Source organism: Opisthocomus hoazin, chromosome 1 (assembly GCF_030867145.1).
Source record: "Opisthocomus hoazin isolate bOpiHoa1 chromosome 1, bOpiHoa1.hap1, whole genome shotgun sequence".
Lineage (NCBI taxonomy): Eukaryota > Metazoa > Chordata > Aves > Opisthocomiformes > Opisthocomidae > Opisthocomus > Opisthocomus hoazin.
Window position 1 is genome coordinate 35941618 of NC_134414.1, and position 27096 is coordinate 35968713.

The window sequence follows — 27096 nt, forward strand, 5'->3', positions numbered from 1 at the left end:
TCCCCTTGACAGAGGCAGAGAGGTTTGCCTCCTACTTCTCACATGGAATCCTTCTGCAAGGGCTGCTGCCTTTCCTTAATTCAAATTTACTTCAGTATAAAAATTCTGTAAGTTTGCCATCCATCCACCTTTGAGAGTCATTTAAGATTTACGGAGGTAAGCGCATCAATTAGGCGCAAATACATCGACAAAAAAAAAAAAAAGAAAGCATCATATACAATAAAAACTGACTTTTATTTCACAAATTATTGGTGTTATAAAGCATATTGTTTCATGAGGAATGCCTGTATTTGCCAGTGTGTTTCATTAAAGAATAATAAAGCCATACATATTTCATTTCCTTGTTCTGAGCTGCAAGAGCCTTAACTATATAAAATGCCCCATACTGTCCTACCTTTGTTGGGCTTGTTTTTTCTTTTTAATCAGATTTCTCCCCCCAAACTAATGAAATAGCTCTTTAAGCACATACATCACTTTCATTTGAAGTGACTTATCACAGCTCAGTTTCTCTGTTTGCCTGGAGAACAAGGCAACTGCCAGCATCTTTTGCTATGCAGATCCAGGTCTGGTTTGCCCCTGATCTTAGCCTGGTTTTAGCAGTGCTGAGTTCTTGGTGTTCCCACTGGTGCTATTTTAGGCGGGTTGTTGGGTGACCGATGTCTGTCGGGTCTGCACCTTTCATATCTGCACCTGTAATTTCACATGTAATTGCTCTCTTCTCGTAGTATGCACCAACTCGCTGTGCAGCTGCTCAGACGTCTGCGGAGCAAGGCGTCCTTCCCCCCTGCCATCACCATGAAGCAGTGCACGACCCCCAGCTGGTTCCCTGCACGTGCCCACTCTTTTCCTGCCCATGGGAAGGGCACCTGGAGGTGGTGGTGTCCCATCTGAGGCAGACCCACCGCATCAACATCCTTCAGGGGGCAGAGATTGTCTTCCTGGCCACGGACATGCACCTGCCCGCACCCACAGACTGGATCATCATGCACTCTTGCCTTGGCCACCAGTTTTTGCTGGTCCTCAGGAAGCAGGAGAAGTACGAAGGCCACCCCCAGTTCTTTGCCATGATGATGCTGATTGGCACGCCAACCCAAGCCGACAATTTCACCTACCGGCTGGAGCTCAACAGGAACCAGAGGCGCCTAAAGTGGGAGGCGACCCCGAGATCGGTACTGGAGTGTGTTGACTCTGTCATTTCAGATGGGGATTGCCTTGTGCTGAACACTTCTCTGGCTCAGCTTTTTTCCGACAATGGAAGCCTAGCGATAGGAATTGCTATAACCACCAGCAAAGTTCACAACGCTGAAGCTGAAATGTGAGGGAAAAGAGGAAGATGAGGAGGAGAAACAATGGTGCTCTAGCTGCCTTGTGAGAGCCAGAACTCGTGGACTTTTTGGGGGGGTCTCAGGTCTTTTATGGTATTTAGTACTCGTCCACAGTGGGCATTATGTAAACATCCCGTGGTTACAGTCTCTGTGTAATGTATTTACCATTTTATTAATACAATTTTATGAGAAATTTTGAAGAGGTAAATCAATTTATTGTTGCCCTCCAGTAACACTGTAAACAACACTTTCTCCTGGGAAGTCCAACCAGGATGACTCATAGAAACCTTTGGTCTGAGCATGCTATGCAAATGTGTTTCATTTACTGTCTGCCTAATCGCCTGATATTAATGAGGCTCCTACACCTGTTAAAAGGTAAAGTATTCCACTAAGGGACAAAAGCACCCGATTTGCAACAGGATCATTGATCACTGACTCAAGAGCAACTTCAGCAAAACTGGTGTGCTGCAGCGAATTGACCTCAAGTGGACTGAACTGCAGTAGGTCTCAGACTATCAGAGGATGTCTGTGTCCCCTTCCCACCTTCCCTGTCCACTATCTACTTACTTACTTCCCTGTGATGGGTTTTCCATACTAGCAACAGCGATTTACACTGTGGTCACAGCCAAGCCCTGGGGAGCTCGTAGCTTCAGAGCTTCCTTCAGCTTCCGAGGAGGCAATGTTAACCACCCAGACAATGAATGCTTCAGAAGTAAGAATCACCACCTCTGCTGAGCCGGGACCTGGGAAGCCTCATCCTGCATTAAATGGTGGATGGCAGTTAGTGCATGGTCACTGTGAGCATGGTTAAATCTCACTCTTCTATCACGATGAGAAGTGAAAGGCTTGCTAGGCTGTCCGGCTCCAGGGTGGATATAACCATAGCCAGCCATCAGGCCTTTCACCTTTTTAGCTTCTATTTCCTCAAGCATTCAAAAAGAGATCTTCAGAAAATGAAGTATCAGGACAGTTGTAAGTTGTATACTGATCTTGCTATTGAATTCTGTGCCCCTTAGACCCACAGTGTGTGTTGCTAAATGTTGATTTAAAACAATGAAGCCAGAACATCTGTTTGCAAATTGGCTATGAGATTTGAAATGCTTTCCTTTAAAAAAAAAATCTAATTTTTTTTCTTCCATGCACTTGAGGGGGGGAGCGGGTCGTCCCTTTCTTCTGCTGAGAGTGTTTCACACATGACGATGGTCACAAGCAGATATGGGTTTCTCTAAGAACTTCTGCCTTGGATGGCTCCGTGGGGAGAGTCAGAGGGAAGTGCTGGCCGTCTCCTGACACTTGGTCTCATCTGCAGTCAGACATGTTTACTCCATAGCCAACAACAGCAGTGAAATCCCACCACAGTAGGGAATGTGTTGAAGGAGGGGGCTCCACAGTGAGTGTGACACATGAGAAGCATGGGAAATTGTCTTTTCCTGTTTTCCCTTCTGCCTGTGTGTGGCTGTGGCCTGGCTGCTCCTGAATGCTTTTTCTGAGAAACATCTGGTGAGTTGGGTCAATTAGTAGCTGGAGAGAATGAGACTCGTTTCTTGAGTCTTTTGGAAAACCAAGGATGGTAGAGAAGCAAGTGGAGAGCAGCGCTTTGGTGTTTCAGAAGGCATCTCACTGTAGCTCGCTTCAGGTAGGCAAAATCACTGACACTAATCTCTCCCACCTGCTGCTCTCCTGGACATTATTACAAAAGACATGTGAAGTAAAACAAATTGCAGTTTTTCTGAGACAAATGCTATGCAGGTAATGGCTTCTGAGTTGCAGATGTACCTCACCTGCTTACCAGAGCTTTCATAGCAGGTCACTTCTCAGAGAGGAGCCAGGATCTGTTCAACAATTGCTTACAACCACATAAGCCAAGGTCTGAAGAAGTCACAGTCCCTCTGTGATGGGGCATACCATCTCAGCTCTGCCGCCTCCAAATTTGGGGGTCAAGGGGGCAGGCTGGTTTGCAGTGCTTCACTGGAACACACAGGCTTCAGAGTGGCTTGCTTTTTCCCTGTGATGTTAAATATTCAGAACCAGCCACAGCTGCCCTTTCCCTAAATGATGGCAATAAATAAATCATTGGCATTTTTGTGGACTGAAACTGGCTTCTCTAGCTCCTCCGGCAAATATTCTGCTACTGAATTAAAATAAAGCAAAAGCAATAAAACTCCAATATAAATAGTTCCTCTAGCTTAAACATCCTGAGCTTTTTGTAAACTGTGGTAGAGACCTAACGTCTGCTTTTGTTGCCTAATCACAACCACTTTCTCGGGAATTCACTTGTTCCAGATTATTTACTTCCTGATAGTTGGCACCTTTTGATCTTGAAATATCTACTGAAATGATGAATGCGCTGTTGGTAGTTTTGGGCATGCCCCTCGCCAAAAGACCTCTGTATTTATGGCAGGATGAGTGTGACAGCAGCATTTCTCCAGGATGGGCATCTCTATTCCTTGCCAGTGCCCTAGTTTTCTGGTTTCAAAGGAACAGGAGGCACGGTGGAAATGTGACCTCCCTCCCTCCCTCCTCACATCCCACATGTCCTTCTTCCAGAGCTTTCTGATGACCACACCAAAGGTTCAGCCTTTCCATTTCCTTCCCAGTCCTTGTCTGGTGGCCACCCTTCTCAGTCCGCTCTCAAGGTCTCAGCCTGGGCTTCAGCTTACAGCTTGCAGACCCCATGGCGCTGCTTGCCTCCTCCCGCTCTGCATCTTGGGCGCCATTGATCAAATCTCTCTCACTGCTCTTTGCAGCCAACCAAGAAACCTCCTCATTTGGCTCTCTCCACTGCTGCAAAGCCCCAGCTTTGGCAGGGATTTCAGAAATCCGGATACTGTGGAGTACTGATGAAAATCTGCCCAGTAAGACTCCCAGTACAGAAAAGGACACACTTAGGGGAGAAAGGAGATATGGGTACGTAAATCCAGTCTTCATAAGCATCTCAACATAGAACTCCAATGTTTAAGGGTATATTTAAGGACTTTCTACCATGGAAGACACTCTAATCGCATCATAATTCAAAGTCTATGAGCAACCCTTCACTGCCATAAAGCAAAGGAGAAGCAAATATTCTGCATGATGGGACATAAATCCTAAAAGGCTGACAAGTAGGATCAACAATGAAACTCAATTTACATGCACTCTTTCAGTGCCCATAATATAGTACTTTTTACACGTCACTACTCATGGCTGAAAGACAGTTGTAGCATGGCTTAACAAATTTGGGATGAATTTAGGACTTCTAGAATTAATTTTGTACTCTAATATTTTTCATCTTTATAATGTATTACATTCAGTCATTCCAAACTCCTTAAAAAAATGTAAAGAGCTTACTCTGTGAAGTAACGAAGTACCCTTATTTTGGTGCAGGAGAAACTGAGGTCTTGTAAAGTCACTATGCAAACGTTGCAAAATTCTGTTTTCCTGCCTACCTGAGAGCAGTGTTGCCTCTTCATTTTAGGTTTTTTTTTACTTTGTCAAAATAGCATTCCTTTTTTTTAGAGTTTTTGCTTCTCTGTGTTCATGGAAAACCTACTTTGGTTCTTCTGCGCTATCTGTCAGACACAGTGTGAATGTTAATGTCAGATCTGCAGTAAAACAGCATTAGTGAGTTCAGCTCAATCCCATTATGAATTAAGCTCACATCATATATCCATGACTCCTTATAAATGAGCTGAAGCATCTCGACTCTCATCGTCTTGAAGATGACAAAGAATCTTGCTGAGCTAGTGCCAGCCAGGGGCTTGCTGAGAAGTAGGGCAGTAGTCCTCTTCCACTGCACTCTGATATCACATCCTTAGTTGCATACCATCCTTTATGAATACAGGCCAGTAAGCTACTGAAGAAAGGAGGGATGGTAAATTCTGGACAGTGAAAGGGTTATAACAAAATGAATGGTTTGCAATAAATGGCTGAATACTGCTGCCTGGCTCTCTCTTTCTGGCATGAGATGAATAAAACCTGATTGATGGTACTGTAGTATAGATGATTTATCTGCTTTTCTAGCCCAGAACACACCTGAAAAACACTTTGATTGGAGAAGAGTCCACCAGAACAGACTCAGAGAAGCACTTCTGCTCCAGTTGGATCAGAAACACCTTCTCACTTGAAGGAGCTGCAGATTATGAACTGTTCAGACACACGCATAAGTTTTTAAAATTTTTTTTTAATCCAATTAACTCTGCATTCTCACACTGTCTGAGTGAATGGCAGAAAACAAAGATTGCCACATGTATCATCAGAAGAACTATTCACACAAAAAGGTGATTCATCTTCTTTAGAGATGACCCTGTAGAAAACGAGGGGTTTTCACAGCAGGGTAGCACAGGGCAGTGCCTGCAGGCTCCAGAGGCGTACACATGCAACCGAGGGCAGAGTTCAACCTCGGTACAGAAACATTACTCAACAGAAACCACTTGGAGTGAGGTCACAGCAGGGGCTGTCAGGAAAATGGTCAAACCTCCTGAGAGCAGCAAACCAGCAGCGAGCTGAGGCTTTGTGTAGAGACGGGTCGCTTCACATCAGCACCTTCCACCCTGCAAAAGGGTCTCTCACCTGCTGGGAGCCTTGTCTTGGGAGCAGTGCAGATGAGAGGATCAGCCCTTGGCACTGTGGGTCTGTGTGCGGACGGCCCTGATGCAGCACAGTGAGTGCAGATACCCAGACCCAATCCTGCCCCACAGCTCCTCTGGTTTTAGTGGGTACCCAGCTACCTGCAGTTGCTAGCGGTTCCTCTAAGCCCTGGCACCTGACAGCTTTGTTCTCTTTCACCTGCATAGCTCCCATCAAGGTAGGAAAGTATTTGCTGAAAACCACCCAAAAAATCTTTGGTAGAACAAGTTTAACCTATACCTTATACCCTGGTTAGGACTATGATCACTCATTCTTTCTCTCTCCACAAAGGGAATAGACTAATACATAGCATTTTTATCCCCCTTTTGGCTCTCTCCCTCCAGAACACGCATGTGAAGGATTAGCAGGCAGTGATCACCTTCAAGAAAAGGGTGAGGACTAACATTCATTCCAAAGATGGCTGTTCTCATAGTACATTCACAAAGGGACACCAGGCTCCGAAAAGAAGCCTAACAAACCTTAGTGGCAGGCAAATGGGAAACACCAATTGCAAAGCCTGCTGTCCTTTGACTAGAGTGAGCTTTATATCTTCCAGGTACTGAAAATCCTCCTGAGACATTGCCTATCTGAATACATCACTTAATCTTGTAGAAAGCCCCAGGAGTGAGGGGTTCTTGCTGTTAGAAATTGCATCAAGTAACCTTACTGAAGATAAATGGCTTTGAACTTTCATGGCAACAGTGATGAACTGCTTCAACATCCATGTGGAGCAGGCTGAAAAATCGGAGATTTTAGACAAAGAAATAAACTTGTTCAAATGCAAATGTGAGATTCGGGGCAGAGTTTTCAGGTGATCTTAAAAGCACTTTCCTTCTTGCTGCAGACTGTATGTCTTCATAGCAAGAGTTATTTCACTGCCAGTCAGGTCCTATTGGCTTGAGTTCAAGAGAAACTCAGATATTCTTCCTTTCTCTACTAAGGGAGACCACTTTAAGAAGTAAAGGAAACACTGTCACATATGAAACATGTTTGGAAAGCATTTTCCTTTTCAGACCAGACTGCCTGGCCAGCAGGCTGTGGGGGGAGGGCTATATCTCCTACCTGCTCAGGGTGAATCCAGGGTTGCAAGCACAACCTCCATAGACATTTTCTTCATGTTACAATCCCTGCTTCAGCTACTGAAGATAACAGCTGTCAGGCAGCTGGCTTGAAGCCTTTGATGACTTTAAGACTGTTCTCTAAAAATCTACTAATATTGACTTTTAGGCTCAGAGGGTTTTAGGGAACGAGACAGCGAGGCTCCACTGAGGCTCTTCTAGGCTCTTCGGTGTGTGTTCTTGGGAGGGATGCAGGCAAGCCCTCCATCTTTGCCTCTGCCTTTCACAGCAGGAGCACTAGATACACCCACAGGGATCAGTTTCGGTGTCTCCTAATAAACTATGGCAGATGGCTGGACCACAGAACTAGATGTCACCAGTTCTAGAGATGTTCGGTCCAACAGCAGCCAAATGAGTCCCTCCCTTAGCTTGAAGAAATTGAAACAGGATCTTGCACAGAAACACTAGGCCCATTCATATCTCCATCAGAGAGCTCCTATTTCAGGATACTGGTTCCTTTCTGGATTCTGATGATGACAGTAGGCTACAAAACATGTCCAGCTGCTACTGCACCTTCCACAGTAGAGTCTTGATTGACAGAAAGGTCTCTGGGAACTACAGTAATATAAATGAATAATAGTACAATATACTAACATAAAATAATAATGCAGTGAGGCCTTTTAGGGCTGATAACATCTTTAAAAGCAGCAGCTGATACTGAAAGGGATCGTTAGTCAAAATGAGCTTCGGGTGATGCCTGTGCTTTTGCCTTATTGAGATGTGGCAGAAGATATCCAGAAGAGTGACAGTCTCAGGGCTACCCTGATTACTCAAAGAAACGCTGAACTAAATAAAAAATAGCTAGGAGAGTCCTGAGTAAAGCAGAAATATATTGCTGTTGCCTCTGGGCAGCAGTTTCTTGTGACATGTATCCTTGGAAAAGAATTTCCAGTAGGCAGAGAGGGTTGAACTTCAGCATGTCATAGCCCCTGCTCTGTCACTTCCAGAATTTGCACAAAAAAATTCTTAACCGGAACACAAAAAAAGAGTATAAATATCCACTGAACGGTGTGACCAGTGTGAGAGCTGCCAAGGAGATTTATCCAGCCTCCTCTGGGTAAGCCTCCACGCACTTCTCTGGCTGGACTGGCAGAAGACAGGGACAGCCCCAGGTCTGAGGAGGACTGGCTGCATTCCTGACAGCCTGCAAATTGTTGTTGCTGTTGTACAGCGATTGTGTGTGATAACTCCCACGTTGAAAAGCAGTGGAGATTAAACCTGGGCCCTCCAGCAGTGCACATCTGTACCAGCTGATGTTGACAGCCAGGCTGTGTGTTATGGCAAACTCACCAGCCCTATAGCCTGTTACACAGAACTGACTGGTGGTTATGTATACGCTGAGAAGTCACGTTGAAAACACATTTCTGTGTGAGATATGTCCTTAGTGTATAGAGGGCGAGCACTTAATCATACTGTCTGTACTGGATGGCATCTCACCCATGCTTCCTGACTGCTCTACTACTCTCAGCTGGAAACCTGGAGGAACCAGAGCTAAGCCACTGGTCATGAAGCTGTCCAGGCCACTGAGGTCAGCACAGAAGCATCACAGGGGTGTCCATCCTGGAGGGCCCATTGCTGTGCATAGAGAGAAACTCCCAACAGCGCAGGCCCAAATGCTGAGAGGTCTTTGAACAGAAGCCTTACCTTCAGAGATCCTCCCCATCCAGAGAGAAACAGGATTTCTATCTCCAAAATGCACTTGTCTTCGCTCAAGTTACAACCTAAGTGAAAGCCCTGCCACTACTCATGAAGTTTCCCTGTACAGTGACAGTTCACTTCACATTCAGACTCAATGGCTGTCTGGTCAAATGGGCCACACTTTGGGCTCTTAGTTCCTCATTGACTGACATGACTGCTTTTCTGTGTAGGCACAGTGTAGCTCTTCTCGAGACTTGATAATGCTACCCAGGTACAGGTTTGCTGCAGAAACCCCATCTGCACCATTCAGCCACAAGATCAGAATGATCCTTTCCAGCCCCAGAACTGTAAAGCAGTTACATTCACACTGCATTGCTGTGAGGTCCATGATCCGGCTGCAGGTGAGCCAGCAGAAGCATCAGAAGCCATCCTACCATAATAGTCCCACCAATTTACCAGGTTAAGTCACTTGCTCAGCCCATCGTGGGTCAGCTGCCCATTCTGGAGCTAAATTAACCCCACGTATTGCAGCCATCTACAAGGCTGATGCACTGTCTAACACAACAAATCCCATTTTCCTCTTCTGATTCCCTTGAGCAGACACAACAACCAGTTCTAGAGACAGGTCTGAACCATGACAGCTAGGTTAGGAGCTACACTGCAGGTGAAACTTGACAGTGGGACAAAATGACACCAAAATCTAACTCTGATACAAGGAGTGGTGGAGTTCAGCAGCAGCTGAAAATAAGAAGAAATGGGGATGCTGATAAGGAGGATTACAACAAAGTGCTCAAAGGCAAATATGACAGGAAAAATACACTCCTGGGCTACAGGTCAAGAGGTTTTTCTGGAGCAACCTTTAGTTTTGGTGATAATGTCCTGGCAGAAAGCTGACACAGCTTGGCTTTCAGACCTGCTGGGCTGGGCAGCAGCCAAGAACAGCATTTATTCATTACATGTAAACTGAGCAAATTGCCCAGGGAAGGGAGTCAATAAACATGGAGCCTCACGGCACCATTTTCACAGAGTGACCTTTCAAAGTATAATTGCATGTTAAAAGACTCGATGGCAGTCTTCTCTGAACACAGAAGCACTATCCGAGCTGGCTTGGGGACTTATTTGTTGTCAAGTAGAAGTGTGTTGGAAAAGGGCTGTGTAGTTAAAGGCTGCTTTTGGCCAGCTCCCACACAAAGCTGTGATCAGGAGAGGTCCTCCTGACTGTTCAGCTACACAAATGTTTGGTCTCAGATCCTCTAGGGAAAGGCAGAAATAACAGTGGTGGTGCTGGGAAGCGTTTTCATTGTCACTTAAAATGCCTGTAGCTTACTGCTGTCTTCTCATCCAGTGGTGACAACCGCATCCAAATCACTTTGTCTGGGGAAGATTTTGATTGTGGTCCTGGTGGAACATGATCCTGAGAACAGTCCTCAGTGCTCAGACCACAGCCTTCAGGCTGCAGCTCCGACTCAAACATTGTCATGGAGTACAGGATCACCACTCCCAAGGCAGAAGAGCTGAATGTCCACTCATCACCTCAGACCAGTCTCCTTCCCTGGCAAGCAGCCTTGCCTCCAGCCCAAACACCCCACAAAACTATCCTTACTCCTCCACGGGTAGCAATCCCATCCCCTTGCAATGCTTAATGGCCCTCATTTTAATTCTTCTGAAAAGCAAACTTCCCAGCTGTAAAAGTGAACCCAAACCATCTCTATGTTATGTCAGCGTAATTGCACAAGACTCCACATTCCCAAAGGGTTAGGGGATCCTGGCTATCTCTTCAGCCTTGTGCTAGATGCCACATGTCGTAACACAGTGTCATTTCCTAGGATAGACACATTTAACCCCAAGGCAAACTAGCACAAGGCATTGCAAAGCGCGCAGCAGGCAGAAAACCAGGAAGAGAGAGGCTTCCAGTTTCAGTCAGCTAGAAAGAAGCATCAAGAAGTGCAATAAGGAGTCCTTGGATCCCTGAAGCTCAGCAGAGGACTGTGGAGAAGAAGAGGCATTTCTGGAACGTGACAACTCCGTGGTTTAATTACAGTTCAGGTCACTTAATCCAAAATGCTCATGTTAACCTTTGAGATGCTGAGGAGTGTCCATCTGTCAGCATCAATGACAGTATCTTCAGAAGCCCATTTTTTCTTTTAAAATTCAAGTAGTATCTCTCTGCTATTGGCTCTAGAAAAATAATCCTTTAAGAAACTGAAACTATTCCTTTTTGGATGAGCAGTACATGGCTGTGCCACTTGAGAGCCTTGCGGTGGCAAAGCTCCTAAAGCAGCTGCTTCATTTAAGAACCAATGCACGGCAATTTTTTCCTAGGACTTTAGTCAGGACATCTAGGCATATACTTAAGCATTTCAATGGGCAGGGAAGGACTAAGCAGAGACTTGAAGATAAGCATGGGTAACCTGCCTGAACTCAGGTGAGGTATGCCAGATTGGAATTTAAGTAAAGAAAGTGACATAGGATTAGGGAAGAAATTTACTGTACAAACCCTAAGAAGGGTTTTCTTCCATACATCTTTTAATATTACTTGTATTTGTTAGTGTTCATATTCCACTGTCCCCCCTAAATATTTGACATTGGCTTAATACTTTACATTGTATGAAGTGCTCTGCTTTAACATGCAATGATGCCTCAGAGAGAATTTTTTAATCTGAACAAATGTATATAATTTTCCAGAAAGCTTTATGATGATGTATTACATGAAAGAGCAGCAATAAACCCTCCTATTGGTATCTGTAAAATAGTTCACAATGTCTGCCGTGAAAAACGCCATTAAATCCTATTTGGCATTCTCAGCTTGTATCACCTGCTTGTGTTGGAGGGCTGCTTTTATGAAGAGGGTAGTGCATCATGGGAGGGTAGAAATGAAATACTACGAAGAAAAGAACAATTGCCAAAGTGTACTGCCTGCAAAATCTTGTCTTACTATTTGTTACCTTTAATCTTCTACAGTCACAACCAGTTTCAAAAGAAAAGTGTCACCATCACCAAGAGCGAAACACAGGTCCCGACACTCCCAGCTTGGGCTGTCGCCAGTTGCTGTTGTGAGCTGGATTCAGCACCGCCTGCATTTGGTGGTGGGAGCTTGAAAACCGATGTAGGAATCAGAGTTTTGGTCCTGTGTCTAGCCCAAAGATGGTCATCCGGGTAAACAAAGAAAGGGGTTCTTGATGTTTTCTAATCTTTCTCTTATTTGATTAAATGGAACCAACAAGAGGCTGCTCCTCATTGCTTTCAGGCTTTGGGAGCTGTTTTTTGTTTGGTTGTTTTTTTCTTCTGGACAACTAACAGGGAACAGACTTTAGCACTACCCCATAAGTGGTCAAGGACCTTCACAGATTAATTATTTAATTTCAAGCTGGTTATTTACAGGATTAGAATTGGGCAAGATCTCTAACCATATTGCCTGTAAATTCCTTTTAACATCAATCTTCTTTTCTGCTTGCTTATTGCCAAAACCTGTTTCAGGCACTCATGAAGCTTGATAGAAATTGCCTTGAAAAGAGCCGAGTGATCAAAACTGGCCAGATGTGCAAGATGAATATTCATGGTTTATTGGAGCAACTTGCACCCTCTTCTCAGAGCAGGGTACCTTCAGCTGACCTGTTGACTCTCACACAAATTGCTGCCTTATTACCACTCTTTCCTCTGGAACCTAGCTGCAAGAAACATTGAGCTCGTGTTGAATAATTCAGCAAAACAGTGAAAGAATATTGTATCTGATCCAGAGTGGAGGCACCTGAAATTCCCTGCCATATGTGCAAATGAAAGTGGACTTGAAAGGACTAGAAGAACCAACCTTTCCCATTGGACATCATGGTCATAGTTTAACCCTAGCCAGCAGCTAAGCACCAGACAGCCACTCGCTCTGCCCCAGTGGGACGGGGGAGAATTGGAAAGGTGAAAGTGAGAAAACTCATGGGTTGAGATAAAGACAGTTTAACAGGTAAAGCAAAAGCCATACACACAAGCAAAGCAAAACAAGGAATTCATTCACTACTTCCCATTGGCAGGCAGGTGTTCAGCCATCGCCAGGAAAGCAGGGCTCCATCTTGGGAAGACAAATGCCATCACTCTGAACGTCCCACCCTTCCTTTTTCTTCCCCCAGCTTTATGTGCTGAGCATGATGTCATATGGCATGGAAACTTCCTTTGGTCCATTGGAGTCAACTGTCCTGACTGTGTCCCCTCCCAGCTTCCCATGCACCTGGCAGCGTGAGAAACTGAAAAGTCCTTGACTGCCTAGCAACAGCTAAAAACATCAGTATGTCATCAACATTACTTTCATCCCAAATCCAAAACACAGCACTACACCAGCTACCAGAAAGAAAATTGACTCTATGCCAGCCTGAAACCAGGACAGACGTGAAGCATGGATGTTGTCCCCTCTCATTTTAGACAGCTGGAAGAGAAGTGCCTGAGTCTGCACAGGTCGTCCCTCGTTTCCCCTGTAGAGGGTGGAGGTAGGGCACTTTGAGGATGTAACCCATTTCAGCTATTTAGACACCTACTTTGGGAGGAAAGGAATAAAGTCATTACATTGCTCACATCAACCTCCACTTTTTGCTGGGGGCTCAAATCTCCAGGAAAACCAGAGTGAAACCCACCCCAAATTCTGCAGGCTAGAAACAAAGCGTGCCTTGTGCTTGCACTCCTGCCTTATGCCAAAATTTCCTGGGGAGTTTATTCATTTACCAGCTGGCAATAACAAAATGTTACCAAAGGAGCATCCTAGGATGTGGGATAGCATCGGTCTCCAGTTCAGCAGCAAACAGAGAATTTATTTTCCATTGTCTTCACTTTCTCTGGCGTGCCAGCAGAATCCTAGACTCTGATGCAACAAGGTCTAAAGAGCAGGGCTCCATCTCTTTCAGGATTAACAGGTTTCTTCATGATAGACAAAAAAAAAGATCTGATGATGGAAGAGGGATATCTGGCAGATGATTTTCCTCCACTTCCCCATGCATGAATATCCCAGTGGTTGCAGAGCAGTCACTAGTTTGCAGAGAAGGCAGTTAGTTGAACCTTCAAACCCAAAGCGGGAAGGGTCAGAGTGCTTTTTGTGAACTGGCATGATGTTTGGGGAAGGCAGTGTGGTAATTCCTTTAATACAGCCAAATTTCATGCACAGCAAGAACAGGGTCTAAAAATAGCCTGGGATAGTAATGAGGGCCTGGCACACACCGCCTGTATGACAAGATGATGATTCTTTTTGAAAATGCAATAATTTAAGGGGTTGTTTCATTGTTTCTTTCTGCTGCTGCATAGGGTTCAGAAACATGAGGCTGCTTGGGTCTTCAATATTTCTCCTTTATCTTAGGAAAATTAAATGTTAATGGACAAAGGGGAAAATGACTAGAAACAAGAGCTGCTTTATTTTTCCCAAGGCTGCTAGCATGTGATCAGCAAACAAAGTGGGTCAGAGAGGGCTTTCATAACATTTCAGGTGGATTTCCACACAGCCCAAGATGGGGGATTGGGATAATTCTTATACACAAATACTTTGATTTTCCCTAATTTGTAGGTATTAGGGGCTGAAGCATCCACACTTTTTTTATTCCAGCCCAAAGCTTAGACATGTGGGTTGTGTAAGAGATGGACTGTGAGCTCCAGCTGGACCTTTCTGCAATTATGAGATGCTTCTGCAGCCTCACAGCCGTTTCCCAGGCTCTACACTGTCCCCCGGGAGCACATGTGATGTAGCCTGTCCTTTGTTGCAGGCACTGCTGGGAGCTCCCTGTCTTCAGCTTGGTCACCTCTCCTCCTGAAATCCGCCTGGCAGCTCCAGGTTAGCCCAGGACACTCACTTTCATGGGACACCTGCTTCCCCAGCTGCCTGTACATCTGACGCATGGACAGTCCCTTGGAAGGAGACATCTCACCAGGCTGGGAGAGTGACGGGGTAGAGGAAAAGGCTTGCTCTCATCTGTGAGCAGCACGGGCACAGCAGAACCAAAATCCATCCTTGGATACAGCTGCTGGTGGTGAGGCTGAGCTGCCCCCAGCTCTGGTGCACCCAGGCAAAACCACCCAATGGCTTAGGCACAATGAGGACATCGCAAGGCGCAGGGCTGCTTAAACCACTTCTCTGAAGGAAACCAGGCTGAAAATCAGAGCAGGAAGCTAGAAGTGTTTATGAAACATATCTTTGTTTTCCTGTCAGAGACAGCCAACTGCCTGCCTGTTAACAGTCTACATTGGTAGACCATAAAGCATGCAGCAGATCAGGAGTTCTTTTCTGGCACACGCACACTTGTCTCCTATAAATACTACTCCGGGAGGGAACGAAAAAGGTATTGTCTCTTAAAGCTCCCATTAAACAGAACCACACAGATGGTAATTAATGCATCATGACATGACTAAATTGTAAGAAGAAATTGCTGCAACAAGAAGTCACCGCAAGAACAGCAGGATTCAGATTAGCGTTCTTTTTGACATGAACTCCTTCTTTGCTTAAAGAGCTAGGGACTAGCTATTCCACACTATGAAAGATTTATTTGTCTGCTTTCTTGAGTTTCAGGTCATAATGGAGCTTTGTTATCTTTAACAGATTCATGTACTCCTTCCCCAGTGTTTTGTCAAACAATAATACTTACAAGGTAAGAAAAGGGTAAAGAAAACACAAAGAGAAGAACCAACCCCTGTGTCGTAAGTCGCAGGTAGGTGAATGTGCATTTGTGTGCGTGTGTGTTTAGGAGAGTGGTTGTTTATTGCACCGTCCAGCACAGAAAGAAATAATTTATGTACCATCTACATGCAAATGTATCTTTCATTTAGGTAACAAACTGCACCCTTGTATAATTTACCCAAACAATGGAGCTGCGAGGACACTGCTACTAATCTTCAAAAATCAACTGTGCCTTTTCAAAAGGTATTTTTGTCTTTCTGTGAATTGATCAAACTTGACAAGTAATTTCAACCTAATGTTCACGGCTATTCTCCTCTCTCCTCACCATCTGTAGGTGAGAAATCCTATTTTCTGGAAGTGACAGAGTAATGCAGGAGGCAGCAGACATCTGAAAAAAAAAAAAAAAAAAGTGGTTCTCCCAGAGCTACAGGCAAAACAAGGGTGGATTCAGGAAGGATATGAGTATTTTTGAACAAGTGATATATTCTTCATGCCTGCAACTGTCCACATGGAGTCATGATTTTTAAGCCACTAAATTTAATGAAAATAACTGAGAGATTAAAATGTCTCTGTATTTAAAATACTATAGTAGAAACGCTCCAGTGGAATAGCCTTGCTATTGTTAACAAATATAATAAAAACTCTCAGAAGAAATTCATTCTCCTAACTTATTGCATCAGTGAAAACTGCATTATAGACAAAGAGACTGAATGTAAACTCAATTTGCTTCCAGATTTATTTATAAAAATATCAGCTTTGACTGAAAGCTAGTCAGTCCTGCATCAACCAATACAGCAGAAATTGGAAAAAGGCCAGTTATCAACCTGCCAGGATCACTAACATGACTGAGATTAATCCAAAGCAATTTGCACAGCTGCAGGAGAATCTTGTGCAAATTTTGGACTTTCTCCCAGGAAGTACAATGCCAGCTTCTTGGGGTCCTTATTGGCTATATCAGGACACTTCAGGGAATACAGAGCAGCCCCCAGGCACCAGTGGATGGAGATCCTGGTGTCCCTAGGCTGAGAGTATCCAACTCCAAACATAAGCATTTCTATGTGCAATCCAGACAAATACACCGAAGTTGAGAGAGCAGTTAATTTTTTTTATTTAGAAAACCTTCTATGCATGTGCTTTTCCCCTTTCCGGCTCACTGCTGCCCCTGAGAAATCATTCAGGGCTATTTTCCCTAGCAAGTAGGAGGTCTTCACATGAGACACCAGGCACCCTCACATCTACCCCAATGTGAAAGGATGTTTTTTTTTCACAGTGCCTACATCCATCTAAATAACTGCACCCAGGAGTCTCCCCAGCTGCTGTGTCCTGCTGCACATCTGCAAGTGTCCTGCCTCCAAGAGCCCCAAGCCAGGCTCTTTCCCACATGCACACTCTGCTTCCCACACAGAGGGAGCCCTTCTCTCCTCTCTTTGACCCTCTTCTGGGGCTGCTTACCGTCATCTTTGGCACGGACCTGCTAAATGTAAACCAAAGTATTCATTTCATGAGGACAAGAGGGATAAGTGGTGGCCAGCAGGCAAGCTATCATTCAAGGCCAGCTGTGGGTGAGGTTGAAGCACCTGGCTGTGCAAGGCACAAGGGACAGCTGGAGGGTGGCAATTCACTTTGGTGTCATAGAGTTTTTGAAGTTCTGAAATCTGCTTAAATTTTCCCACTAGAAGAAATCCTATAGCTTCTGATGGTTTTCACAGAAGGGGATTATGTCAAAGCAGATTGCAAAGGTCCTCTGGAAGATTGAAAAGGTCAGGGCTTTCAGGTCTTCCTGTATTTCTCCCCCTCTGTTTCCCTCCCTTAAGCATATACCCAGACAGTCCACCTCAAACTTCACTAAAGCATAATGCCAATACATGGTCGTAATCAATATATGACCACAGAACATCTTCTTTGGGAAAAAAAAAAAAGAAGCTAGCAGAAAAATACATTTTTTAATTAAAAAAAAATAAGAGTTCTCTCTGCAACTCTCCTAAACATATTTTATTCCCAGACATCCCAGCTGAAATAAAAATTAAGCCTCTTTCTGTTGTCAGGTAGGTGGACACTGTGTTAGCTTCTCAACCAAGAAAATTACCTTCATCTCAAGTTCTGGTCGCTGCCAATTAGTGCAGGTCATGGGGTTTTCTGATTGCACAAGCAGGAGCTGATCCTCTAGGTTTGCCGTGTGAGAGTATCTGTGATATGCAATAGTAAGTTGGCCATGCAAGGACAGAGAAGATATTTTTTGGTGACAGAACTCACCAGAATGGGATTCCTGAGCCAGGAAAGTGCCAGGTATATTTGGCTCTACTTCAGTCAGGGGAATGAGATTTCATTCTGCAAAAATAAATAGTGGTTTGCCAAAATACATTGGCCTCTAATAACAACACTACTCTTGTAGGAAAATGAAACAAAATAAAACTAAACGAAACAATTCATCAATTTCTTGAATCATCCAGTCCTGAAAAATGTTATTTTTTTTCCCTTAAATCTTAGGTCTTTCAGAGGTTGTGAGCTTAAACTCGTGGTGAGGTCAGATAGACTCCACTGAAGAGAGCTCCTCTCCTCTCCTCTCCTCTCCTCTCCTCTCCTCTCCTCTCCTCTCCTCTCCTCTCCTCTCCTCTCCTCTCCTCTCCTCTCCTCTCCTCTCCTCTCCTCTCCTCTCCTCTCCTCTCCTCTCCTCTCCTCTCCTCTCCTCTCCTCGCCTCGCCTCGCCTCGCCTCGCCTCGCCTCGCCTCGCCTCGCCTCTCCTCTCCTCTCCTCTCCTCTCCTCTCCTCTCCTCTCCTCTCCTCTCCTCTCCCTCTTTTTAGCTGTTGCTCTGGGCCATCCATCAACCATCACTCAAGTCAGTCACAGTCAAGACCAGACCTGCTGCTCCCACCATCAGTAGAAAAAAGTTCACTAAGCTCTCCAGATCCTTTGGGTCTTTGAGGGGAGCAGGGTGAGAACTCAATGCCAACGAAACCTTTATTTTACTCCGAAAAGAGAGGCAGCTGCCTAAGTTACTGCCAATTTCCATAAAGCCATAAATGTCTGGCAGTATCGGTAAGATAAGATTCAGTCCACGGCTCCTCATTATTCAGAGGGAAGGGAGGATATGGAGACACCAGAGTAATCTGGAGCAGACAATGAAAGTTGTCGAGGCTTCTCTGATTAAAACAGCAAATCCTACAACCCCAACCCTAATCCCCCCCCTGTGGAAAGGGGAGATTAGTCTGGGTCCCAGAAAAATATAACTCTATCTTTTCCTTAAGTTGCGCGTTAAAATTCATCCTCCTCCCAGGAGTCGGCATGCATGGATATTGCTTTTTCTCTCCCTCTAATTAGTAAAGTATAAGAAAGTAAACACTGCTGATTGCACAGTAACTGGCACAGCAGAGCGCGCTGCCTCTGTGCTCTCTGATTGCTTTATTAGCACGCTAAGCCTGCCTACACAGCCAGGGAGACTGAGCGACGGGGACCTTTTCCAGCCCTTGGGGGTTATGTGGTGTTTTGCAAAATGCTGAAGCAATCCGTCAACTTCTCCTCCCATTTGCGCTGGTGTGAATCTGCAGCAAGCAGGCGTGCGGCCGGGCAGAGCGCTGGCGCGCTGGAGGTCTGCCTCCTCGGGTCTCACAAGCTCCTCTGGTCATCACGAACTGTTCTTTTAACGGGATTATTTTCTGTGTGATCTGCACGCACCAGGGGCAATCCTGATCTCTCTGAGGCTCCTGATCCACCCAAACCTCCACAACCCTAATGTCACCATGAAGACAGCTTCCTGGGCCATCACCGGAGGGAAGCATTTATGTGTTTTGAACTAAGGAGCTCACACCCCACAGCAAAGGGCCTGCAATGGCTGATGTCCTCCAGGGATGGGGGACAGAGGCAGCGGCCAGTGGCAGAGGTGTTCGGATGATGCTTAACATTGGAACATGGTGAAACACTCTCCCCTCTTGCATCCTCCCGCTGTCCTCCACTCCATTAAGCCCCCGGTGGGTTTTTTCCTGGCTGACATCCTAGCCAAGGTAGAGGCAGGAGTGCAAGGCTTCTTTACACAATTTTCCTCCGTATGGGGCTGCTGGTTTTCAGCAGGAAAAGACCATTTATGGAGGACAGATGGAGAAGAGAAACTCTCCTGGAGAAGTGCAGCCACCACGCGGCAGGGGACCCACTGCAGAAACCCATGCCACCGGAGGAGTCAGCAAGCCCCGCTGAGGGGCACCAGGACGAGCCTCTGCCTGCAGAATGATCCTTCTCAAAGCCCAGAGAAGATGACAAAGCAGCAGCCAGCATTAGTACGACACTTTTCTTTTGCAGCCGGGCTCTGACTGTGCTTGGATGGAGACAATAATAACTCGGTGTCAGTTTGTTTCCAAACCAAACATGAATGAGACCTTTGAGATCAACTGGAAACCCTGCTGATGTCTTTCAAGCACATCCATGGGAGGAATGCAAAGCATTAGCCGTAATATTTACTTTGCATGGTATAACTATGTTTCGAGAAGGTGGGCAGTGCTCATTAGCAGCACAAATGTACCAACCTGTGTTTTCCAGCTATTAATATGGTGGCTAGTGTTAATGGAAATATAATAGAATGAGATGCTTTTAAAAGTACAGGATTTAGCAGAGTCAGGAAAAAAAAATTAATGAAATTTTAATGAGAAAATCATCTTGCAGTAATTTTACAAGTAATGATAATTTTCTTGATTTGACTAGCCTGAAGATCTCTGTCTTTGGTGGGATGCACTTGCAAGGTGTGTACATAAAGACAGTGAACGATGCATTACAGGCCACAGCTGTGACTGTCCTGGAAAAGAAACGTGGTTCGGGGTTTTGCTGTCTGCCTCAATGAGAGGCTAGAGCCTGACCACCTCCTTTCTGCTGAAGAGTGGAGAAGGCTCTTGGACGTGCTTTGGCCACTGGTTGCTAGTCACTCATCTTATCACATCTCAGCTTACTTGATCCTTCCTGGAAGTCACCTATCCTCCTCCTCTGGAGCTGGAGCTGAGGCTCTTGACATAGTGCACCTTGTCCTCCAGGAGCACATGCACCCAATTAGGCATTCAGTATAGATCCAGTAATACATGGGAACTCATTACTCCGCATACACGTATTCATGCACACCTTTTAGAGGTTCCCTCTTTGCTAGGAAGTGAGTGATGTTCTCACTCACCTCTGTGGCATACTGACATGAGGGTACCATTACAGCTTTCCATCAGTGAAGCAGATCTGGAGGGATGGGATCTTGCTAATCGGGCAAGAATGGCCAAGGATTTGTCTCACCTAGCTTGGGGTGCCAACAGAACAGTTGCCTCCACCTGAACAGCCCACTGTTGGTTCCCATCCCTGTCTGTGGGAAGAAATGGGCACATTTAACATCAAATCCATCTGACATCTTTTGGACCTCTGCTCTAGAAGAGGTCTCACACCTTGAAGGGACTTATCTGCCTTAACTGAGAATAATGGTGAACAAACACATCTGAGCTGGAGATTTACCATTCAAACACGTCATATGAATCCAGACAGACAAGGTCAGTCCTCCAAAGATCCATCCCTCCTTAGCTGAATTTGCTGTGTATATCTGCATCACTCTCTTCCACCGATGTCATCAGAAATTCCCAGGAGCCTGAGGAAAGAGCAAGACACCTGCAGTTTCAGGGGTGGATTTCCATATTGCAGTTCCAGCTTAGATAGCTTGAGCCAGCCTTATCACACCTCAGTGGTAGAGAGGACACTCAGGCAAGGAAGATTTCTCCCTTGTCCAATGAAGAGAGCATCACTGTAGTCCTCTGCTTGGACCACATCTCCCTAACCCTGAACGTTTGAGAAGCTGTATCTGAGCAGTAGGGTTAAATCTGTATGCATCTTAAAGGACACAGCCTCAAAGAGACATGTCTTGCTGTCCCTGGAGTCCAACATCTAGAACATCGTCTCACCCTCACCCAGTTCTGCAGCTGTTATGAAGAGATAACTTCTGCCACTCTCTGTAAGGCGAGTGGCCTCTGGTCCCCCATAAAGGGCTGGGTCATGGTAGCAAGCCAAGAGAGAAATCCTCTGTGACAAAGACTTTCTCCTGGCTTAAAGCTCCTGGTGCCAGCCACTGCTGGTACAAAATTCATAATCTTTTTGGGCCAGAAAGGAACTAATTGTCTAGTCTGAGCTCCTTGGTGGAATTAAGGGCCATTTGATTTCTCTCAGTACCCTCACACTGAGCTCAAAACTCCCTGCTGAGCTATGGCATGCATTTTAGGAGGGCATCCAACTGCCTTCTGAGGTCACTAGTGAGAAAACAAGATGTCAGAGTATCCAGAAGGGGTGTTGCTTATGGTGCCCTCTTTTTTAGTACTGGTCACGCTTTGCAGAAAAAGTAAACTTTAGCCCTGTCAGAATGAAATGATTTGTTAATGTTCTGTTCAGCACTCTGTCCCCACTGTTACTGCTCGCTCGGACACGTGATGTGTGAGCCCCCAACATGGGCTGCATGCTTCGGCAGGTCAAAGTCCAGGAAATATGCTATTACCTGAGATTTTTTTTTTTCATTCTGGATTTAAAAAGGTTGAAATGAAAACTGGAAGCCAAACCTTCATGCCTGAACGGCAGTGACTGTAATACAGTGAGGTAGCTTGACCACTTTGAAACTGTATTACCCATGAAATCAAGTGGACACCTCTAACGTTCGGAAGTCACTGGAGCAGCTCTCCATCATTTTCTTTTCCCCAGTAGATGTATTCTGTGATTTGCTTTTGTTTGTTTTCTTTCCAGCATGGTATGAAATTTAAAATAAAAGTTCTACTATGAGGGGAAAGGAGTGCAAGGGATGTTATAATTTATCTAAGCTGCTCAATCAGAAAGGAAAAACTCAGAGAAGATACTCTTTGTCACCTGCCCTTTAAACTAGAGTATATCATTCTGCCAGGTGTACCGTGTTGTAAGGAACCTTTAGTGCCATTTGCAATATTGCTTCAAGCTTGGTTGCTCGCAGCTTAATTTCTCCAACGGTTTCTACCTAAAAGCAAATTGCACTTTAGGAAATAACACCACAAACACGGATCACACAGAAACGCTTTTCAGCATCAGCAGTAACATCAGTTCCATATGGAAACTGTGGGGTTGTGCAGAGGTAAGAGGGGTCAAGCAATGTGTGTCACTGACTCACGACCATTTTCTGACTATCTCTCCTGCGAGTTTTATTTTAGTGAAATGCAATCCCATGGGGTTTCATTTTAGCCATTGTCACAGACAACACAAAAACAGGTTAGTCACTTTTCTTTTTTCTTTCATTTCACCAGCTGAACTTTCTGTGGACTGAAGTTGTTTGCTTTAGGTCCTAATAATGCAGAGTATTTAAACATGCATTTAATACTCAATGTGTTATTAGTAGAACAGTTGGTAAACATTTTCAGGATGGAAAAATGTGTCTGTGCTAAAGCCATCTCTTCCTTCCTACAGCTAAAAGTAAAAAATGGTAGTGTGGAACCTCTTCAATTTTTTGCTGTCATGCAGAAACCTGGACATTGCAGCAGCTGATCTTGTAGCACAAGGAATCAGAGAACTCTTACACAGCTTCATAGTTTAGAATGTAGATATTACATCTAAGACCATTACTGTGTCTTCCTTCATAGCCAAAGAAATAAGGACTAGTGGGGTGCTGCCGCTGGTCCCCTGTGCAGGCAGTTATGAGAGGAGATCCCCTGTGCCCACGCTGGAGACCTTCTCAGCGGTCAGGATGGGTCTCCACAGCCTTCCTCCAGGGTAAGCCCACTTTTTCCTTAAAACTTAGAAACCCCACGTTTTCAGCTTTGAGCTCAAGCCACTGATTTCTTTCTTCAGTGAAAAAATGAGGCTGGTTGCTGATAATGGCAGCATTTCTTCTTTCAAAATCCATTTGTGAGAGGCAGGTAGCACTACCAAGCTGTTCAGTTTATGGGATTTATTTGTGTTTTCAGCACACTCTGAAGCTTCAAAGTGCCATGTAAGTATTACTGGGACAGTGTTTTCAAGACTGTCCGTCACCAGCCTTGTTGCTGCACACTTGAGCATATTGCTATCCATCGTAAACATCCACAAAACCTGTCTAGTGAGAGACCATCATTTGTTTATTCCTGGACACCTTTAAAGAATCTGGAAATTAATTATAATGAATTCCATATATATATGGTTTTGTGTGTGCATATGTCTGTGCATGTATGCATGTGTGTATGTGGTTTATGTATATTTTGTGTACATATATATATACAGAATAATGTGGAATTGTATTGGAAACAGATGATCCAGAAAAAGAATTAAATAGGCACTAACTGTGCCTCTTCACCTTCATTTTACCTCCGATACATATATTTGCATGATCATCTTCTTTTCGCTGTCGCTGCCTGTGTTAGTGACACCTCAGCCTGTTGCTACACAGATATGGGATGGCGAAGACACAGTACTGAGGAAGCGAGAGGGCTCCTGCCTCCCCCAGTGATGAGGACATTTCCAACCATAGTGTTTCCTGGCGTATTTAGTGGGTGCACATACTGGTTAGCTTAATAGCAGGGGAGCCGGAGGCCAGGAAGAAAGGAAAGCCATAGCTATATAAGAACAATCCGCCAGTAAAAAAGGACATCCCGGAGTGATGCTCAGGCTCTGGGCAAGGCTGCAGTGGTGATGCAGCCCAAGTGCCAAGACTCATTTCTCCAAGGCTGGGTGCAGTAGGTGGTTAAGTCACTGTCTGCACATCAAGTAGCAGTTGTCAAGGAGCCGGGCCCAATTCCAGGACATGTCAAGCCCTAAGGTAAGATTGGCAGGTCTTCGGGCTGGTTTGCACGTGTTTAAATCCCTTTCCTGGAGACTCTGTGACAGGGGATCTCATTTATTAAACCACTGTAAAAACAAATTACCAGGCAGCTGCCTTTTGGTCTCTGCCTTCACGCCATCTCTCCCAGAGCAAGGGGGTGCTGCCTGCCCCTCTGTCATAGCTGTCGGGCTGGAAGCAAGTCCTGGGAAAGGCTCATGGCTCCCTCCGTGCCCCTCTCTCTTCCTTTACCTCCTTTCTCTATTGAAAACTGTGTGTTCCCCTCCAGAAAAAAAAGAGGAGCAGCATAGAGTTATTACAGGGTGCTCTTATGGTGGGAGGCTCAGGGGTGTCAAAGGAGGGAGTGGATGAGGTAAAGGATTGAGGACTGATGGTTGACTTCCCAAGAGGTTGCAAGCCTTGGGACAGGGGCTTGTTACCAGGTCTTTCGCCTAAACCCACCCTCCCTCACACACCCTGCAAACTGCTTCTAACAGGGCCAGAACTAATGTGCCTTTTGCCTTCAAGAGTAAAGACTCCTGGCAATCCATATGGGATCTCGGTATGCCAACTTTTCTAACGCGACATCTCCCTTTTAATGGAGAATTCTTCTGGATACAGACAACCACAAAGGACTTCAGCTGTCCTGGCTCTTCTAAACATCTCTTCAGAGAAATAAGTACAGCTCCACATCTGAGCAAGTCTGTCCTGCTGAGACCTAAGAAAGAGGTTTAAAAGGAGAAAGTATGTCTTACGAGAGTAGCACAGCCCTCAACCCATAGGCGCTTCTGAACCACAGCTACGTCAAGTCCCACCATGTTGGAGCAACAGCCATGTGGCTGCACTCACCCTACAGATTTGCCCCAAGTTCCAGTGGTAAAAATCTTTAAGCTAACTTATTCAGAGGAAACGTTTCATATAGGGCAAGGCCTGGCCCTCCCTTCTGCCTGATGATATTTTTCACCTGTAAAAATTGCACCTCCATGTTTGCATTTGCAAAATATTTTCCTGTGTACTTGCATCACTCTCCACTCCCCTTTACCCCAGCAAATAGCTGGAGGTGGCACCAGTTTTATCTGAGCCTGCTTTTTAATCCCAGGTGGAAAGAGTCCATGCAAATTGCAAGGCTGACCTTCTGAAAATGAGGCCTTGAATTACTCCTCTCTTGTATTTAACTTCAGATTTACCATATGGTGGGAAGATAAATTAGATAGGTTAATTAGGGAGCCCTGGAATTCTGTTCGTCTTTGTGCTATGCAATCATAGATGCATCTCGCCTTTAGGACCCTGAATATGCTGACATGCAGTCTTTTCTGCATGCCAGCCTCATGGCATCTCCATCACAATAAGGGAGCGGGAGGGGGAGATGGTTGGAATAGCCAAGCAAATCAGGAAAAACAACTAGCTAAACTGAGTGCTTTCTAATCTAATGCATTTAAGTCATACTCAGTAAAGCTTGCCAACAATCCCCGGCCTCTCTGCTGCAAATGTCACTGAGGCATCTGATTAGAATAACACGTGTCTTCTAAAAATCCTGTTTTAAAAAGATTTTCATTCTGGATAGGCAACATGTAATGAATTGGAAATGTCTCTTTGCGAGCATGGGCTGAAGGGGGCATTCACCAAGCCCACCCAGCCAGACAGTCTACTACTGTCTGCCTCTGCCACAAGATGCAAAACCCATCAGCTATGGCAAGTTTTTTCTTCCTTGCCAAAAGTAAGTAAGTGAAACAGAAATCGCTCTGACCAGTCCTGCATTCAAGTCTTTTCTGAAACCAGTTTTGGGCTTGAAATTGAAGCCCAGTTTTAGATACTAGCACAAGCAGCCACACATCCAAGGGTCCCCAGAAACCTTCTCCCTCAGAAAAGCATTGATTTCAACATGTGTGTCATGTAATTTACAGTAACTTTTTCCAAGTAAGGCTCTAGCAGTTTAGGAGACAAGAGTGGGCAAAGATTTGATGAGAGATTAGGAATATAGTGAGGAAATCACTAACCATGGTGTCACATAATTAGCAGAGCAAATCTGTGACATGGGGTGTCAAGAGGAGAGAAACACAAATATTTTTTCTAAGACTAATTTAATTTTTGCATCTGAATCCTCTGAAAACCAGACGAGATGAAACCTGTATTATATGTTGTGAAAGAGTACAGATCATGCAACACATGCTTTGTTTATGGCTGTTCATTTGCCTGGAGAACAACTCCACAGACGGTGTGCACCCACGCTCTATCTGTGTTTATTCCCAGGAGCAGTTTGAGCTTTCCACTTACAGAAATAGCTGGTAGCCATGCCAGAAAATAGTACTTTCTTGGGCCATCTTGGTCAATCCAATGCTCCAGCTCTAGAGATGTTCTCTAGTAGGATCCCTTGCTGCTTCCCCCCACCACATCTTGGCATAGCACGTCAGCCTGAACAATGTTGTGAGTGAGGTCTGCTTGATCTTCTGAGGAGGGTTACATTTGTTTGTTGTATTTCACATGTGGTGTTAGAGCCAAGAAACCCCCAGGGTCTCTCAGACCACACCTGAGCAAAACTTTGCTTGAGGCAACAACATCCAATGCACTTTCCTCTATTACAGTCCGGCTTCCCCAGGCTGCTGGTATCTTTGCAGCCTGGAAGTATTAGAGGACATGTGATGAAGAAGAGGTTTCTGGCCAAGACATGCTTATAGGAGAGGTGGCAGATGGACCCATTCACATTGGGCTGATGGGGAGGAACATGTGGATATTCAAGGAGGGATCCATAAAGACCTTCATAGCCTCATCCAGCAATGGACACGACAGCAATGCCAAATACAGCAAAGCTCAGGGCCCCTTCCTACCATGTCCTCCTCAGAGGTCACTCTTGCCAGTTCAGAGCTCCAGCTCTGGCCTGGTCGGGTGGGATAACCTCCCTTTTCTAATCTGACAGCACCTGTGACAGCTGGGGACATGGGAGGTGATGAAAGATGCATGGCCCTCTATTCCTTCCCCAACACCCACACCACTGGATAATCCAGTTGAGGGTGAAAACCTAAGGCAGC

General features: G+C 45.2%; 1 protein-coding gene across 1 annotated transcript in view; it reads left to right on the forward strand.

Annotated features, from left to right (window-relative positions):
• The window catches only part of SIAH3 (siah E3 ubiquitin protein ligase family member 3), a 56340-nt gene extending 51589 nt beyond the window's left edge, over positions 1-4751 (forward strand). The window contains exon 2 of the mRNA XM_009942798.2: positions 726-4751. Within this exon, the coding sequence (XP_009941100.1) occupies positions 726-1319 (594 nt within the window). The 3' untranslated portion in view covers positions 1320-4751. The remainder of the gene's footprint in view (positions 1-725) is intronic.
• Positions 4752-27096: the final 22345 nt, after the last annotated feature.